Source organism: Lichenostomus cassidix, chromosome 11 (assembly GCF_008360975.1).
Source record: "Lichenostomus cassidix isolate B80296 chromosome 11, HeHo_3.0, whole genome shotgun sequence".
Lineage (NCBI taxonomy): Eukaryota > Metazoa > Chordata > Aves > Passeriformes > Meliphagidae > Lichenostomus > Lichenostomus cassidix.
In genome coordinates, this window is record NC_139492.1 from 15,917,034 (window position 1) to 15,936,569 (window position 19,536).

A 19,536-nucleotide genomic window follows, 5' to 3' on the forward strand; every position below is an offset into this window, starting at 1 on the left:
CTGCTCTCCTGCAGGCTGAGGGTGTGCAGCAGCTTGCACGACAGATGGAAAAGCAGCATAATATTTACAGGATTTTGAATAGGCTCTATTCCTGCCCGTGGTGGATGCAGCCAGCTCCTAAGATGCAGAAACTGAGCGCTGAGCATATGTAAGAAGACACATCAGACTCAGGGTATGTGGGGCCCAGTTTTCATAAACGCCTACATGGGCACAGAGAAAACATGGATACAATCAAAATGTAAAAATTTAGTATCACTAGCAATGATTTTGAGCTGATTAGAGTATTTTTCCTGCAGGAGTAGTAAAATAACTTGAAGTTACCATGAAGTCTGTCATGTCCCATCCTGTCATGTCCCATCCTGTTAGAAACCCTCTGAAAGCAACACTGATTTTTTCCAACTCCACTGTTTATGCCCTGCTCCTCTGAACTTTTGCACCAATGGTTTTGCCTGCACATGTGCAAACAGAAAGTACTTTTCAAATCCCTTTCATCCCTGCACTGCTATTTGCAGCTGCAAACAGCAGCAATGGCCTCTATTCCCTTCTTCTGCCTGTCAGTGAGGAGAGACCTTTTCTCTGGAGTACCTTTTAGCCTCTCTGAATGTTGCCATGGCAGCAAGACTAAAACCAGACCCAAGACGAGAAAAATGTCAAAGGAATAAAAACTGATGCTACAGGCAAACTCTGAGTCCTCCCTTGGCTGCTGAAGACACCCATTAAGTAATACATCTTCTAGATGGAGAGCTACAGCTGCAGAACTGTGCTGTTTCCACTCCTTCCCTATTCCTATAAGCTCCTGCTGACGTCAATGAGTATTTGTTTTGTCTCTGTGAAATTCAAAGAAAAAGAGATTTAAAGCCTTGTAATTACAGCATAACTGAGCCAAAGCTCGCCAGCCTTTGCTTATGGAGTCAACAGGGATAAAGCAGAAAAAAAGGCAAAATCAACAGCAAATTAAATATTTAGAAGTACTAAAGAGCAGTGCCTAGATTATCAGTTTAGTGGGAGCTTTTCTACATGACAAAAGAGGAGAAAAGGACCTGAAATTTGATCCATCAACACAGGGAATTCCAGCAAAATAGGACAGCTCAGGGGCATTCAGCACTGTAACAGTTAAAGACTAACTTTTGGTTGCAGCAAAGTCTATAGAAAGGACATTTCTGTGAGACTGTGTATTGTCTCAGAACCTGTACAGAGCCAGGACAGACACTCATTTTGATTTACACCGGCACAGCTTTTCTCAGTATCACTTATTATTAAGATAAGTTTGAAAAAAAAGGTTGTTTTTTTTTTTTCCCTGCATTAATATAGGAAATGATTACCTTATTACTTTCAGAGTCAAGGGTTGTTTCTGAGGGGTAGAGATTTGGTGACCAAACCCCTGGAACACACTTGAGCAGAAAAGACACTCCCTGTGAATTAGGATGAAGCTTTAAGGGTCCTGCCCTGGTATTTCTTTCAGAGCAGCAATAAGGCCACAACTCCTACTCCATTCCTGTGAGCCACTGACTCCCTGGGACTGGCTGGGCTTTGGGGATTGATGGTAGAAATGACAATAGCATGGTCCCAATGCACACCAGGAAAATGGCTTTGAGCACATCAAAGCCACGAGTAGAGGAGCTCAGAACTGGTCACCTTCATGGTCCCTTTTTGAGCATTAATGCATCCTGTAGTGAGGTGCAGCCAGCTCTGCACACAGGGATGCCCCAGACACCCCTGGAGCTTGGGGCATTCAGAGGTGTTGGTCTGCAGCAGCAGCTCTGAAGGTGAGGAAAATTCCTTTAGCTGCAAATGAATTTTGGCAGCCACAAAAAGAGTGGGAAAAGAGAAAAGAGACCCTGTGTACTCTGTTGGGATGCAGCAGTCTCCTGCCTAAATTGAATTAATATATGATGCTCAGTTTGCTGTATTCCTGTTTTCCACCACACTCTGTTATAACAAATTATGGCAGGAAATAAACTTTATTACATTCATCACTGTGCTATTAAAAAAAAAAAGACATATTGACAATCAAGTTCCAAGCCATCAGTTTTTAAACTCTTCCCTCAGCAATGTCACCCTGTGATCTCTTTGAAAAACATTTGGAGGAAAACTGCACCAACCCACAAGATGATCCTGTTTGTTCTCTTGCCCTCAGCTGCAGCAGTTATGAGTGTCATTAAACTCTCCTGCTCCTCCACCCTCAGAACATGCAGACAATCCTCAGCACTGTGCTCTGGGTAGTGCTCTATTGCTGCTTTTCAAATTGCAGAGTCTGGGCTGTGCAAGGGGAATGTTGCTGATCTCTCAACAGCCTTGCAGCAGCAATGCTGTCTGGTTAGTTCCCTGGGGGAATCCAGCAGAGATCCCTCTTCACACCACTCCTGCAGCCTTTTGGAGCTCCACAGGAATATTGTTGGGTGCCAGCACAGGTCAGGTGGCTTTTCCAGCCACAGCACTGCTTTAGTGCCCAGGCTATTGCACCTTGCAGTGTTTGGGGTCAGATAGTGTAAGAAATGCTAGAGAACTCAGAGTGCCTGTTCTGTGTGCTGCTCCTTTTATTGTCTCTCAAGGCAGCAGCCCTTGTCCTCCCAGAAGCTGGACAGTGGCATGGATGGAACCTGTTCTGACCCCTGGGATGAAGATCTGCACACATCCTTTGGGCTTGTATCTGTAAGCAGAAAATTATTTATCGTGTCATTTTCTTGCTACTATGGTGAATAAATAGTGATTTCTTTTCAATTTTATGTTTAGACCAAAAGCCCTTCCAAGCCCCTTCTGGATACAACAAAAACAAAATTCCACATGTGATTACTTTCTTGTTGCTAACCAAGCTTTCTTCAGCATCTGTTTATTCAAAGTTCTGTTTATTCACAACAAAATAGTTTATTTGATATAAAGGAGATATTTCTTTGTGTGTACCTCACTAGAGAGGATTTGCTTCCTTTTAGGAAGCTACAAAACTACAGAAAACTTTCCTCAAGGAATGTCCTTTTTTATCTCCTATTATTTCACCAGCACTCCATGCTGATGGTCTGTATTAGTTCCACCTGATTTGTCTTCCAGGCTTGTTCCAGTTCTCTGATTCTCTAGAACCACTATGTACAAACTGGATCTTCACAAAAACCTCATTTCTACAGTCTATCAGAGGTCTCTGTGTCTTACCAGCACCAACAATTCTTTTGCATTTCTCACCAACACTTTCGAAGCCACACTTCAAGCACCACAAACTGCTTGAGAGTAGTTTCCCTTTTTCTCCCTTAACCTTCCCTGCTCTGGCCTCTGTCCTTTGCTTGCTGTTTTCTACTTGCCCCTTGCAATAAGATCATGAAAATACATCCTCATCCTGCACCTTTCCCAAATGGCAGGGGAACTGTTTTGGAAGTGAGGCACAAAACCTGTGACCAACACTTTCTGCCACTGTAACCTTGCAGCTTATTTTCTAAACAATTCAAATGATCACATATTTTTCTCCCAAAGACCTTCTATCCCATATTCCTAAGGCTCTTCCTTGAGCTCTGTTTTGAGCTACCTATTTCACAATGTGGGATCTTAAAATCAGTAAGAAAAGACTGATTTTAGACTGAAAATCATGTCTTCTTATTCCAAAGAACTCTAAGTCTTCCCTTATTACTGCTAAGGAGGAGAAATTGTACTTTATTCCAGAACCACTATTCCAAAACCATGGGAACTAAACTTAGTGATTACAAAATAGAGTAAACATTCAGTCTTCCAGATGGTAAAGAGATAATCAGTAAAAAGCCTTGACACTCTAATTTCCGAAGTCTGAGAAGCTTCATGTTAAATCCACCTACTGGGATCAGATTAGCAGAACACATTAATGTTGTGACTTTGAAAAATATCTCCATGTTATTTTGTAGCAATGGATTATCTTCAATAAAATCCATCCTCAATCAGTAAACTAATTATGTAAATTCTTGAAACTCATCAAGGTAAACACCAAAGGTCTCTAATGATACAAATGAGAAAATACTTCTCTTTTGATTTCTTGTGTAATTTTTTTTTGTTTCAGAAAGTAGTGCCGTGAGGATTGCAAACCTAATTCTTCATATGTTATCACAGTATTTTTCAATTATTCAAAACACTCTCCAACTCAGATCTTACCATTGGGTGCCACTCTGTAACTTCATTAAAATTACACTTAAACAAAACCAAAACCCACTGTTATATTAAACTGTAATACAGTTGTTATGATAGAGAGTATGATTCATGTATATCCTCAGTTTGAGCTACATCACTTTACAGCAAGATTGAAATCATTCATCCAGGCAAGATGAAAGGTATTTGAATTTATCTTGTTTGCTGCTTGACAGCTTTACAATTTATACTGCAGTCCTATTTGCTTTATTACTTAATATTTCTCCTGGCACTGTTAAAAAAATGTCTCATTCTAAGCCTATATTAAAGATCTGAACTTCCCCTTAGCATTGTACCAGTGTGATTGCTATAAAATTGATTTAGTTTACAACAAGTTTAATGCTGGTGTGTGAGCACTCATTCAGCTCAGCATTCCATTTTATTGACCCAGCTCAGCCTGCAATAATTGGGAGCAGGGAGCCAAAGCACAAGTGTGACAGAACATCTCTGCTGCAGCCCAGGCAGCTCCTCAGCTAATTCAATTGAACTTGCACATGTAGATTTGCCCCAGAGGTCTGTGCATGAGCTACAGCAATGCAGGGAAAGAGGCAAAAACCTCAGGGACACACATTTTACTAAGGCAGGTTTAACTGCAGGAACTCTGAGAATTAGGCTGGGTGTTTCCTTTTGATTGAAGGGAAAGATACAGTATTGTGCTACTTCTGCTAAAGAACTCAAAGGTTGTGCCCTTCTTGCTCAGGAAAGCTTAAGATCTTTAAGATATTTTACCCAGGATATAATCACAGCACATAGTAGAAAAAACCCTCAGGTCCTTCTCAAGGTTGTGGGTATTTGGTTGTGGTGAGGGATTCACTTTCACATAACTTTATTCCACTACACTGAATTCATTTAAACAAAGATTTGGAGCTGTCTGTGATGTGTGAGGCTTTATTGCTTGTAGGGATGGCCTAACATTTTCAGATGTGTGCACTGTAACACCACCTTCAAAGCTTCAAACAATCATTTTCTGTACAATTAAAACTCTGGGAAATCAGTGCTCTTTTGAAACTCTTAAATTACACTGCTTCCTTTTAATACTGTTTTCTCAAAGTCAGTGATCATAACACAGAGTTTTTCCCTACAAAATACCTCTGTGTTCAGTCATTCCCAACAGGTTAATATATATTTAGGAATCTTTTAGTATTGACAATGTATCTGCTTCACTGCCTTGGTGTTAATTTAAATCATTATCTGTAATGAGCAATAATACTATTACTAAACTGCAATACCACATAGAACTCTCAATTATCACATTAAATTTAGATTATATTATGCTAAGAGATATCTTTATGCCCAAGAGTAATTTCGCTTTTAAAACTCATCTGTGTTTAAAATGACTGAGAAGAATGTATGAGCCATTTTCACTAGGTGAGGACAATTACCTTGATTAAAAATTGTTATGCACTAAAATGAAGTGTTAGTTTGATACAGTCATATTTTGTTTGAATAAAATTATGTAAACCAGAAAAGTACACTTGCTTCCAACTGAAGCTCCCCACTATAGCTAGAAAAGAAGAATTTAATCATACCATGTTGTAAAATGTTATGAAATCTGAATGCTTGAACATTTTAAAAATCACATGACAGGGAATTTTGGATAGACAGTGGGAAGAGAAATCCAAATCAGAACATCCTGGTAATCAGGTGGCATTACAAGAGAGCTGTACATAATGTGTGTTGCTGCCTCTACTGAATAGATGTCCATGAGCAACTTCCAGCCTTTGAGGGAACTGCAGGAACCTCCTGGGGAGCTCCAAATTGGCTCCAAGCACAGCCTGGGAGATGCTGTATCCCACCAGGTGGGATATTCATCCTCCTGCTCTCCAGAAAGCAATGAATTAGTCCATGATGGTCCAGGAATGAATCTCAAGGTGGGAAAGGCAGGATGGGATGTGCTGACTCATGGAGATGAACATTCCACTGGCTTTTCTAATTATCATCAATACCAGCAATGGCTCACCTGGTTAATATGTAGAAGTATAGCAATAAAACCACAAAATTATAACCTACAGCTAAGTGCCTTTTTTTTTTGATCTCAGCAAAGCTGTGTGAAATACAACACAAACCCTGTGTTTTGTTTGCAATAAAGGCAATTTAGTAACCTAATCAGACCACTAGTATGAACGAAAAAATAAATTAAAACAACCCTGGAGAATAATTTTGTGCTACTGCTCATGAGATTTCCAAAATTTCTACCAGTCTGCCAAAACTAGTCATCAACATGATTAGTTGCTGAGAGACAAAATTGGCTTTGCTGATGGAACTAACAATATTTTTTTTTTGCCATTGTTACACAAACAAACCCATAAGCAGATCCCAGAAGAAGAGGTAGAATGTGCACCCTAGAAAGGCATTTCTAAAACCAAAAAGACCTGTTCAATTTACTGTGCCAGAGTTCAGTATCTATTAACATCTAAACATCCTTCTACTGCAGTTAAAAGCTTATGTCAATGTTCTCTCTTTATAGGCCAAGCACCCCAAATTCCCCAAAGCAGGAAAATGTGAGCTAGAATTTATAGCAGAAATGTTCAAGGCACAGCATCTAGGGATGTTTCTCACCACAGTAATGCAGCAGTGACTGAAAGCATCCCTTTTCCCTCTGCTCTATTAACCTTTCTGCTCCCTGTCGGCCATGAAAATGGCCACAGGGATCATGCTGCCAATACAGCATCATTTAGACAAAATGGACCCATCAAATTTAAATATATATAGAGATATTTTCATTATTCTTTTCTCCCACTCCCCTTTTGATTCTTTTCAGTGACTTCTTAAGTGGATTTCTGGGCATTCATTGATTAATGAAGTAATAGACACTTGGAATACAGCCAGAAAGCCAAACAAAATAATTAGTCTGATTTTTTTTTTGCAAATCAAGAGGTCAAAACCTCATCCAAAATCATCAGGGATCTCTTTCCAGTCTGAAAATGGGAATGCATCAAAGGCAGGAAGAGAATCCAAATATATTTGTATTTGGATTGTATTGTATTGTATAATAGAGAATCCAATACTCTATATTGGATTATACATTGATAGATGTATATGTATATACAATAGAGATGTATATACATATACATCTCTATTATACAATAGAGTATATTATACAATATACTCTATTGTATAATAGAGAATCCAAATTATTTGTATTCTCTATTGTGCCAGACATACAAGGATGACACCTCTTGTCCCTCTCAACAACACCAAGCAGACTTCATTATATGTCTCTCTACTTTTTTTTTTTTTTTAATTCTTTAGCACCTGTGGAAATAAATCTTTAATTAATTTGAATGCAGACAAAAAGAAGACGTTTCTGAGAGAATGTAAACAATCAGGAGGAACTATTAACACAAACCTCAGATTTCTGCTTCATGCTACCCTGAGAGAAAAACTGAACTTTTCACATTAGCAATCCCTGCCAGCTCAACCTGACTGACCTAGAGCTTTCTTCCCAAACCACCCAACTAATTAACAAAGAGGCGTGAGTGGAATTTTTTGACAGAGGTAAATCCGAGGTTCCATTCACAGCCTCTGTGGCTGAAACTACACAGCTCAAGAGTGAAACATCATCTGAATGTGGCTTTGAAAACTTCGTTTCTAGTATTTCCCCTCTAGTACCTGCTATTTGTTAGTGAGTCTCACTCACAGCATCCAGTAATTATTTCTGAGTGACAGGAGACACTCATTGTCCAATCCTTAAGAATTCCTTGCCAATTAGTGGTACTACCAACTCTGTGGAACAGGAGACACAGTGAACTTTCTCTTGGAATTAATTTAGAACTATTTCTGCTGGTCGATGCAATAATGGATTGGCATATATTCACCCACAGGCAAGACTCAGAGAAGAGAGGCAGATATTTCCTTGCATTATCAGGGAGAAATAAAAAGGAATGGATTGAAGCATGCTTGGATCAGGGGTATAAAAGCAAGTAGCTTTTGTTCTCTGATACTTCAGGAAGAGTGCAGAAATAGTTTTTGCACAGGGAAAAGATCCCATGACACCCAGTTTTCCTTTCTCTTGAGAAGTGCTTACATTTCATGACAGAGACAGCAAAAATGAAGTGTAAAACAACTGTCTTAGAGCCAAACATTCAGGATAAACATAGAAGAAATATACTGTACCTTCTGGAGCTTTTCACATGTGTTGGTGTCACTGATGTCTACAGTAAAGCTTTCCCTGCCCAGGTCTCTGTTTGTTTCCTTGCTGGGGAGCCAGCATCACCAGATCAGCTCAATACATGAGGAATGTGTGCCAATTTATTACTTAGAAGCCAGCTAATATATTTCAGAAAGCAGGCTACTCCTGTGAAATACTGCTTCTTCACAGTAATTAATCAGCAGCTTGCTCAATGTAGCAGCTTTGTCCTTATTTTTCTAATAAATGGCAAAGCAGCTCTCCCCATATAGAGTCTCCTGTTGCTAATTTAATTAACTGGAAGCACGTGACTAGTTTATCTTTAATAGTGCACACATTTTCTTGAGAGGAATCCATCAATGCTTCCTATATTATTTTCCTGCCTATTTCCCCCTGCCCTTGCATTATCCATCAGGAGCCAAAACTACTTGCTCTTTCCCTCTCCCTGCAGCTCCAGCAGCTATTATGGCAGTGGCACACAAGGGCAAACAGAAATGACAGCCTGGCCTGCCCCAGAAATACCACCATGACTCACCACTGCACTTTCAACCTCCAGTGTCCCATGCCTTCTACCAAGTGTTCTCTGCCTCTGTATCTCCATAACTAATGAATTCTCAGCAGAGTACTCGCTAAGTAGATTGGGAAAGTGCTGTAGCTGCAGGCTGTGTTTATGTTAATGGAGAGGTTCAGTCTAGGGCTGGTCAGCTTCTAACCTTTGCAACAGCAGCAGCTGAACACACCATCGATGCTCATCACAAACACTGCCAAAATGCATTTCCATGTTTGCCACCTCGTTCCAAAACACGAGAGCAGCATTCTCCTGGAAGGCAGGAGCTCAGTGACCTTTGGTAGAGCACAGACCTCTATGAGATCAGAGCCCCACTGAGGCACTCAGTCACAAAGGCTCCGGGAGACACTGAGACACAGCTGAGGGCTATGGCTGTGAGAGGCCAGAACTGGCAATTAGAGATTTGCAGGCTGACCCATTATCTTGCCACTACTGTGCTGCATGGCACCAGCCAAGTAATGATATCCACCATCTCTTTTGTTATTTGTCTGTTAAATGGGTATTATAGCCCAAATATTCTCACTGTGCATAAGGGAACATTCTGAAGACTCTAGATGGCAAAACTGTTTAAACACAGGTATTCAACTGGCAGGCTAGGTAAAACAAGCTAAATATCAGAGGCTGTAAAAAAACCAGAAAGCACAGAGCTGAAGTAAATTACTTGCCTAATTAAATCTCATTCACGTAGCTTGAATTTCATACAGTGTTTATGAATAATATATAGCAATTGAAAAGAATTGACTTCTGCTTACATACTTAACAAGCGAAGTCTGAGTTTCTGAAAACAGCTCATTTACCCAATCAGATTTTGTGCTAATCACAGTTAATGTCATGTATCTGAGGCCTTATTATGGAGCCACCATGCCTATATCAAAGACTTGTCTTGTTTCTTTCACAGGCTTTTAATAAAATCATAATCATTGCCATCAACAGTGTGTGAATCTAAAAAGACTACTGGGTTATGCTATTGCTTCCTGATAGGGGTAAGAAAGGTAGAATGAATTATGAAGTAACATGAAATCCTGTTAAACAGAATTAAATGGGGAAGAAAAGCAAGTGAAATTTTATAGGCACTTTGTAGGAACTTCATAACTCACTGAAGAGCAGCGAAGATCCTATAGTCAGGTATACAAAATGTTTTAGAGGGGAAAAAAATGACAATACCTAATTAATTTCCAGTACTTTCAGGGTATGTTTCATTCATCTAAGCATATAGCACCAAAATTATTTGGAGGTTTAATTAACATTTATTTCAGATATGCATCTTGGGAAAAATTCTTTGCCAAGCCTTAATTAAAGATCACCTTACTCATGGCCCAGTTTTCATTCCTTTAGAAATTGGGTTCATTATATTTAGTATTAGTGACGTAAAATTCAGGTGGAACAGCTTCCCCCTTACTCTTAAACTGGAGAAGAGGAAGGCTTGGGGAGATGCTAGAGCCCTCCCAGGGTCTAATGGGGCTCAAAGAGAGCTGAAGAGGGACTTTGGTCAAGGGATGGAGCACCAGGACAAGGGGGAATTGCATAGCACTGCCAGAGGGCAGGGCTGGATGGGATCTTGGGCAGGAATTGTTCCCTGGCACAGTGGGCAGGCCCTGGCACAGGGTGCCCAGAGAAGCTGTGGCTGCCCCTGGATCCCTGGCAGTGTCCAAGGCCAGCTTGGCCATTGGGGCTTGGAGCAGCCTGGGACAGTGCAAGGTGTCCCTGCCAGGGCTGGGGTGGAATGAAATGATCTTTAACGTCCCTTCCAACCCAAACCATCCCATGATTCTCTGATTCTCCAAATTTGAAAGATATTTTGGCCTCTAACTGTGTATAATTTGATTGTGAACACAGAATCGAGCTGCCCTGAATTATTCAGGTTTTGTTTCTCAGTCCTCATTCCCCACATCTCTATTTTCAAACCTGTTACATCAGTAAGACACAGCTCCTTGCATTTTTGTATGCTTTGATATCTGCATGAAGCTCGGATTAATTTTGTGTTAGACCTGTTTGTATACAAGGAAACAATGGTGATGAACAGATAAAACATTTAAATTTGCTTTGAACTACAGGGATTTATTTCATACAGTCAGAGAGAACAGAATCCACACCCAGGAAGAACAAAGATATTTCCAAGGCAGTATCAGAGGACAGTACATCTGCAGAGTTAACAGCTGTCCATCAGGAAAGCTGTTCATGAACAAGTGCAAAAGAAGTTGTTCTGTCAAAGAAATACTCAAACCAAGCAGAGTCTGCTCTGCAGTGCTGGAGGAGCAATCACAGCACAGACACACTGACAAGCTCCTGGGAGGTTTCACAGAATGAGCTGCAGTTCCCTCTTTCAATACCACGTGACTGCAAAGTAAATTGTTTGATGCTTATGAAAATATGAATCTTTTCTGTATTTCAGGGTGGGTTATTACTTTGGTTATAAATGTATTTCCATTTTTATCATGGTACTCTGTTATTTTGCATACCCTGAAGAATAAACATTATAGCAGTTCTTGACTTCAAAAAAGGCATAATTTGTTCTGCTGGAGAATGTTTTCATCAAGCAGAAAATACAAAAACCTGCACTCCTTATTATGACATTATAACTATTTAAATAAAAAAAGTAGACCTGGGATGGCATTTAGCTGGCAACAAGATACCAGCCCTATCTGATATTATTAGATTGCCCTCTTTCTATGTTAAAAGTAACTAATGGTCAATTTTCTCTAGGTCTCACTACAGTGATACATGACAGGCTTTTTGCCCTGAAGCCAAGATCAGAGGAAGGTATAAATAGCTTTTGATGAAATTAAAATCTCTCCTTTAGGGGGTCCACTGTTATTATTCTGCTATCATGGGTTTGAGATTTCCCATCCCCCTGCCTCGAATAATGACTGTTGGTATTTAAAAGCCTGCACTGAGATGGTAATTTATATGGGAGGATGAGTTCAGTGGAAAAACACAGGTTTACACTACCTGAATCCTTTCAAGCCACTGAGCAGTGCTAAAACCAGACATACTGTGACTGCTTTGCCCTACCCAAAACGTGCCATAAATGCTGTATGGAAAGTGTTCCTTCATCCAGTTCTTGTCCCTGGATTGCAACTCAATGAGGCTGAGATCTCAGAGTAGGGCTCCTACTCTTTTCCTTTGCATGCTAATAACACTGGTAGATAATGCAGTAAACGCTGGGGCTTTTTGGCTGAATAATTACGCTTAATGTAAGGTTTGTATTATTTTTCCTTTTATTGTTCTCACATACGTCTGTTCATTCCTGAACAGATGTATGTGAGAACAGCAACATATGAGAAAATTGCCTTTTAAAGGAAAATTACTGTATCAGTAAGTCTAGCTGTAAATATAGTTTTTATCTAAGTGAGATTTCCTGCTTTTGAAGCCAGAGCTTTTCTTTTTGGTAATTTGCTTAGGAAACCCAAGCTGTGTTTAAGAACCTGAAGCTAAAGGAATGCAGTGCAACTGATCACATTACAGGAACATTATAGAGTACCTGCTGGTACAAAAATTTCCTGTAAAAGGCACATTTTCTTATATATTGCTGTTCTCACATACATTTGTTCTCTGCATTATCTATCGGTGTAATTGGCATGCAAAGGAAAAATAATACAAACCTTACATTGAGATCTCACATAATTATTCAGCAAAAAAACCCAGCGATCCAGTGCAGTGCTCATCACAAACTCAGTCAAGGTGAGGCTCCTTTCAGTTAAAAATATTCTATGCATTGACCACGAGGCATAGTTATTAGAGCTCTCTGATAATCATATCAAGATCTGTAATATTTAGTGCCTCAATTCCACTGATTCTGATCCCAGCTGAGTGCCATGGTGTATTCCTGGCTCTGGGCTGCAGTTTGTGCATGACTATTCACTAAGTGAGGTGCTGCTGAAGGCATTATTCCATTATCACCACAAACCAGTGGCATGTGGTGACATTCAGTGCCTACTTTAAGGTGCCAACCAGGTCTTGCTATGTTATCACATTCCCCTCTCACTTTTTAAGAGCAAGAACAACTCTACTGCACAGGTGTCAGTGTCTTCATCACTCTTACTGGCCCTAAGGCAGTAGGAGGCTTTGCTACCATTATTGCTACATAACAAACATTTGAGAGAGAGGAATGCAGTGAATCCTCTGGTACATGACACAGACCTGTAGTCAGGATGTTTCTCCATAATCTCACTCATCACTCATATGGATCAAATTGCCCAAGCCTAAAAACATTCTGACTACTGAGAGTCCCTTTTGAAACAGCCAGTTCTGGGTGAGGGAAAAGTACCCCAGATATTTTGATGACTTTGACCATGACTGGCAGGTCCTGTGCAAGAATTTGTGAGGTTTGTTTTACATGCTCAGGGCTAACTTTGACTGCTGTAAATCACCAAAGGAGCTGCATATAACTTCTGTGTCAATAAACTGTTCTACCTTGAACATGCATTTTCTTTTGCAGCTATAAACAGATGAAAAAACACAGGATTTTAATAGAAAAGTGCAACGTGAGTGTTTTTATTCAACACACTAGATTTTTTTGAGAATTGTCAGTTTCCATCCTGTTTACTAATCCAGAACTGCCCACTGTGTAAAGCCAAATACTCACAGACCCTCAGGAGAATGCTAATGCATAAATGCACAGTACAAATTAATCAGAATGAAGACAAGTGCTAAATAGTCACTAACAAAGAAACAACCACACAGCTCAACAAATATTCACTGAATATAAATTTTGTTTTAAACTCTGCTATTTGCAATGAAATGCAATCCTACCAGACAATCAGCTTTTTACTACAGAGCAGCATTTTAAGCAGGTGCCATCTACAAATCATCTCATCTTCTAAACACTTGAATGCATAAACAAATAGTTGCAAAGCAGCAAGATATCTCACCAGCAGCTAATTTATTGTATGGCTTCATTCATTTCATGATGAATAATTCCCAAGTTAGATTTCCATTTTAAAGTATCTATGGATTATTTCACTGTCTCTTTTAGTTAAACCCTTCTTACTTTTCCACAATGAAGTGGTTCTAATTGCCTGCTTGAGACCAGACTTGGCTTTACTAGGATTTATGGATGTCAATTTGAGATTAAAATTACTCCTTCTGAACAAACACCAGCAGCTAACACAGCAATACAAATAATTTTGCTCCACAGCAGCAGTCAAGAGTGTGGATCCAGAGGTCCCTTGTGTCAGCAGTAATGTGATGCACTGAAGAAAACTGAGTCACTTCTAAAAGTTCCTCTTTCCAGTCAATTGGCAAATTTGTTTAAGCAGCCTGTACTAAAGAGGCAGGGCAATCCTTATCCTAAAGCAAAGGCCAGTGGAACTAGGAATCCTCCCATGGATTTCATGGCCTTTGGATGCAGCCCTAAAGCAGAGAAATGAGGACACTTGGAGGGATTATATCCTAATTAGAATGATCTCATGGACACTCAGGCAAACCTTCATGGTTCAACAGGAATAGTATCCAGCTAAGTCCATCTAATAATTTAGAACAGTTCTATCTTTGAAATAATTTGATAATCAAGTAGGCATCATGTAACACAGACTATATGACAGGCAAATGGGAATCTAATAACTTTCTCTAAGTTCTTTATTACTGCCACTTGAAATACTTTAGAATGGAAAATCACACTTCAATTACAATATTCTCTCATCAGTGATTTCTTTTAAATTCAAGCCATGTGCTCCTGCAGAAAGTATTAGGAAATGAAGGCTGTTCAAGGAACCATACCAGGCTTTCAGAACAATGAATTATTCTTTTTACACAGTTCATGGAGACCCATGAAAACAGACATAAAGCCTGTCTCTGGCTGTTCTCACAAGCACTAAGACATAAAGCCCTCACTTTTGGGGTTATCATGCAAGGAAGCAGTCCTGTAGCAACCAGCCTTGAGCAGCAAAGGGGAACACCACTGTGGATATAACTCATTGTCTCCTGCTCTGGTACATGGGTGGAAACTGATACAGGACTGAAAAGAGCAGCATTTGTAGTGTAATACAGCTTTGAAAGAAAAGCAGGTGTCTTCCATGTTGGCTTTAGAGAGTCTGCATTAATTTGTGAATTGGTATTTGCACAAAGGAATACATGAAAACAAATGCAGATGCAGAGTGAATAAAATGAGCTGAAGGGATATGTTTGGGATATGCCTTTCATGCAGAGATCAAACCTGCTATGTATGTGATGATATATTCAGGTATTTAACATAAAGCATTTGGAAAGGTATTCCATGGTGAAGGCTCCTTTGACAATTTTCCTTACAATATTTTAATTTTGAATGTCTCTTACTGGATTCAAGTTCATCTCTAGGGCAGAACTGCTAGATAGAGGACAAATGGATTCTCCAATGAGGCTCTGGAAAAGGTAATATTCCTCCACAGAACACTATTCAACCATTCATTTTCAAATACCACGCAGGGAGTCCACCTTTCTGCCATTCTCTAATGAATGTACATTCTCAATGCTCTTGTGGGTCAGCAAGTTTCCTTAGGAAACCTGTAAAAATTGGTCATGTCTTGGTTTAGTCTCTAATAAAGACTACTGAGAAAGGTGTGGACATTTGGAGAACATCAGGCTTACCCAACAGGAAGTGACAAAAAAATCAAATGTCCAGCTCTGAAGTGGGGAGATGTTCAAGCTCTGGAGTTAAAAATAAAAACCTACCAAAAGAGAGCAGAAATTCACCAACCTTTCCTCATTCTGGTTCCATTTAGCCCTCAGCTATGACACATTCTCTGTGTATCATACCAACTTGAGAGTCAGCCCCAAGTTATTTTTATGCCCACAAAAACATATCCCTAAAATGATAATGCCCTGGATGAGTAACATTTCAGTAACACTGCAATCAAACAAACAGCTCTTGCACTACCACACCCTCCAAGGTACAGCCAGACACTTCCCCTGCCCGTTGCCAGACAGCTCATGGAAAGCCAGCAGGTGTGACAAATGAGCTGGAGTTTTCTAGACTGAGCTTTACAACAGATGTATTTACACATTTCACTATCTACTGGTAGGGATGGTGCATGCTACTGCCAAATGTTAGATGAAATGTTATCAAACAGGAGTCTCCCAACAAATCCCCATCATGCTGACTATTAAGATCAGCCTGCCACGTGTAATGTTTCATGTTATGGCATGGCCTCAATTAAGCTTTTTATAAAGCTATTGTTACTATTTTAATTATCCCTCTCTTACTCACCAATACATGAAAAGTACATATTTTACATGAACAAAGAATTTGCAGAATGGCTGTCTGGAGACTTGTGCCACTTAAAATTTTTAACTACTTCGTAAGCTTACTTAATAATTAAATTAAAAAAACCACATCAAAAACATAAATTTGATCCCACTTCTATTTTATACTGCTCTGCAAAGAGCTCTCCCTTTCAGACAGTAGCAGAGGATTTTGTCTTGCCTGAGCAGCTGCTCTTTATCACAACATCTGACATTCCTGGAGCATTGATGCTGAGGAAAGGCACTCAGTGCCCCCAGCAGGGACAGCCCCAGGTGTCCCTGAGGTGCTGTGGTGACAGTGTGGCCTCGGGCAGAGCTTCCAGAGGAACAGCCAGGGGCTCCTGGGGAAGTTGTCATACTAGAGCCCACAGGGGCTGCACCATTCACACCCCTAGCACATGAAGTGGCCCTTGGGATGCACTGGGGCATTTCTAGGGACAGCACAGAACACACCGGGCTCAAAAACCAGCTCACAGCACAGCCACAATCCTAACAAATACAGCACTACTCATGGATTAAGCCTGATGGTTCCAATTTCCTCAAGGATGTGTGGTGACACCACCTACCATGTTCAGATTTTGTCACAGCACCTCTGAACAGCAAAACACAACAATCCAGACACAGCCCCACACAGCAGAGCTGCTACAGAGCTCACATCCTAAGTGATGTGCCAGGCTCAGGGCACTTCACAAACACTCTAACCACAAGTATTAATCTGGTGGTGCTAAATAATCATGTTGCTTCTTCATATGGTAATGCCTGTTCACACCTCCAAAAATACTTCTCTTCCTTCATCAGAATCTTAAACAGAAATGCCTCATAAACAGTGCTTTCAACAGGGGTTTATAAGGTTTATAACTACCCAGGCTATGAGCAGGTTAGTTTCTTTACATGTCTTTAAGGAGAGCTGAGTGATTAGAGGAATTTTAAAAAGACCCCCAAAAAATCCACAGCCCACAATTGTAACTTACATTAAAATTGAGTTCAGATTTCTTTGTCTTGACACATTTTCAGTAACTGCTAGAAAATCTGCAGCTTCCAAGGTTTGTTAGCACAACTGTGGCACTGAAACTGAAGCTTGTATATGAAAATGCCTTCTGAGGAAAATATCTAACTTGTTTTCAATTCCATTGTTTGCATTTCACTCTGCACTTGTTAGTCACGTGTTTCATGCACTTAGGAAACAGAAACAATCTTCTAAGATTGAAAAAACACACTTGTTATTAGCATTTTCAATAAATGTATTTAGTAGAGAAATATGTGGATAACTCTGGATCCTGGATTTTCCAAACAGCAGGGGCTCTGGAGACAACTTGTGCACAAACTAAAAAGCAGGATACATTGATAACTAGAAAACAGGTTTAAATAAGATTTTACCTCTAAAAGTGCATATTTTTCAGAAATTTCAAAATGAGGAAAGGGATTTGGCTCCTACCTCTTCCAAAGCCCATAATGAATCAACCACAGGCTTGATCTTCTTGCTGTTATATAGATTTAGGAGTTTGTCCATCACGCCCTTGACCAGACCACCTCGATTCTGTTTGAAAAGTAGATTCAACAGGGAAAATCCAGCAATGACTTTGTTCTCCTCATACAGCTTGATAGGATTTACTTTCTCAACCTGCCACCACTGGAAACCAACAAACAACAGCATGGTTAGAAAAACATTTTTCAAGAAATGTACAGGAAAGTTCACAAGAAAACTGTCTGTGCAGATGTGATAAATGACTCATCTGTCAGGTCTGAAGCAACAGCCAAGAGAAGCAGCAAGGATTCAATTTAGGGATGAGGCAAGAAGTTGTGCAGCTGGCTGACAAGCAGAAATAAAAAAAAAAAACTCTTGGAGGAGGTCAGGCTGTGAGAAGGATGGTGAACAGATCAGGGTTTAGATGAGGGTCTGGCAGGAGCAAGTTTGGATTTCTTTCTCCCTTCTGCTATCACAAGACAGCCACTCCACTGCCCAGATGTTCACAGGCAACTCTTGGCTATGACTCTTCTCAAAACCAACAGAACCAGGCACTGCTCATCAGCTGCCACTTACTTTGCATCCATTTTTATGTTTACGCCACTCGAGCAAACCTCATAGTAGCTCATGAAAGGATTTTATTTCATTTAGCCCAAGAGCATCATCAAGAGTGAGAGATGTCACTGCCTTGCAAATTTTATTTGAATGGGTAAATTTTTAATTATAATTTTCATACAATTTTGATGAGTTAATTTTGCAGCATAATTATATAAGAAAACTAGTTATACTTGTATACAAAATCTTGTATTTTTTTAATTCATTCAATTTATTCATATTTATTCCATCACTAAATACCAATACTATCTGAAAAACATTTCAGCTGGAATTTATTTCATTGGGCAAACCTACCCTACAAATTATATGCATGTGGATATTCTCATATTAACAGTAAAAACACTGCATAAGCAAAGGTTATGTTGTTTTATTTCACAAATATGTGACAATAACAAGGATCCTCCCACTACAACCATTAAGAAAACATGGGAGGCAAAGAACAGCTCCCTGCTACAGTCTTTGATTTCTCTTGTTTTCAGCTACACAGAGACTTTTGAAGCCAATTCCTCCTGGGAAGGGGTTGTTGCTGGAAGCTGAAAATGAGCTTTTGGCAAAAAGATCACATGACAGATGTTCAGACAAGATTTTCCCCTGTTTTTTCTGTATGAAGAAATCACTTTCACTCCTGGTTAACTTATTTCTTGCTGGCAATTTATTTGATATATTTGTCCCTTTTTGATCTCTAGGACTTCTGCACAGATTTCTGTAACAGCAAGCTGAAGAGAAAAAAACCTAACATCTGAACTTTGAATTTGCTGACATCATCAATCAGGAAAAAAAAGCCAAATCATAAACTCTTTGATGTCATTTGAAATGAACATGGAGAACTGCAAAGTGCTTTTCTGTAGGAAACAAACTTCTGAAAAGCTGGAAACGACTGGATAAAGGCTCCACCTTATGAGATATATCTCCTTTAATTCACTGCACTGTCCTGACTGTCTTCAGATAGAAGGAACTTGCAGAGTACAGTTACTCATATCCATGGATGTGATATTCTGCCACAATAAATAATGCAGTCTAAACGTGGCTGTGTAAGAGATCTATGTCTGATAGCCAATTTCAATTGCAATGTGAAATGCACACAGATCCAATGCCTGTCTAGCTGTCCTGCCAGGAGAAAACATGGCACAGAAATACAACATCAGAAGTAACAACTCAGCAGAGATAAATGAAAATGATGAAGATGAAAATGCTACAGAAAAGACTGAAGTTAGAGGAAAGAGCAGAATCACAGGGATACTTACTGATTTTGCAAAACTGAAGAAGCTTTTTGTCTCCCCAGTAACCATGTTAGATGAACCTGTAAAAGATGAGCACATTCACACAGAGCTTATTACAAGCTACAGCAGACCATTTAGTATATGTAAAATCATCTCTGTGATTCATATTTAAGAAAAAAAATGC

General features: G+C 39.7%; 1 protein-coding gene across 1 annotated transcript in view; it reads right to left on the reverse strand.

The window, feature by feature from the left end:
• The window catches only part of VAT1L (vesicle amine transport 1 like), a 54,397-nt gene that overhangs the window by 12,894 nt on the left and 21,967 nt on the right, over positions 1–19,536 (reverse strand). Inside the window, exons 6-7 of the mRNA XM_085071990.1 lie at positions 19,377–19,432; positions 17,488–17,682 (exon numbers count right to left, since the gene is read on the reverse strand). Of these exons, the coding sequence (XP_084928116.1) occupies positions 17,488–17,682; positions 19,377–19,432 (251 nt within the window). The remainder of the gene's footprint in view (positions 1–17,487; positions 17,683–19,376; positions 19,433–19,536) is intronic.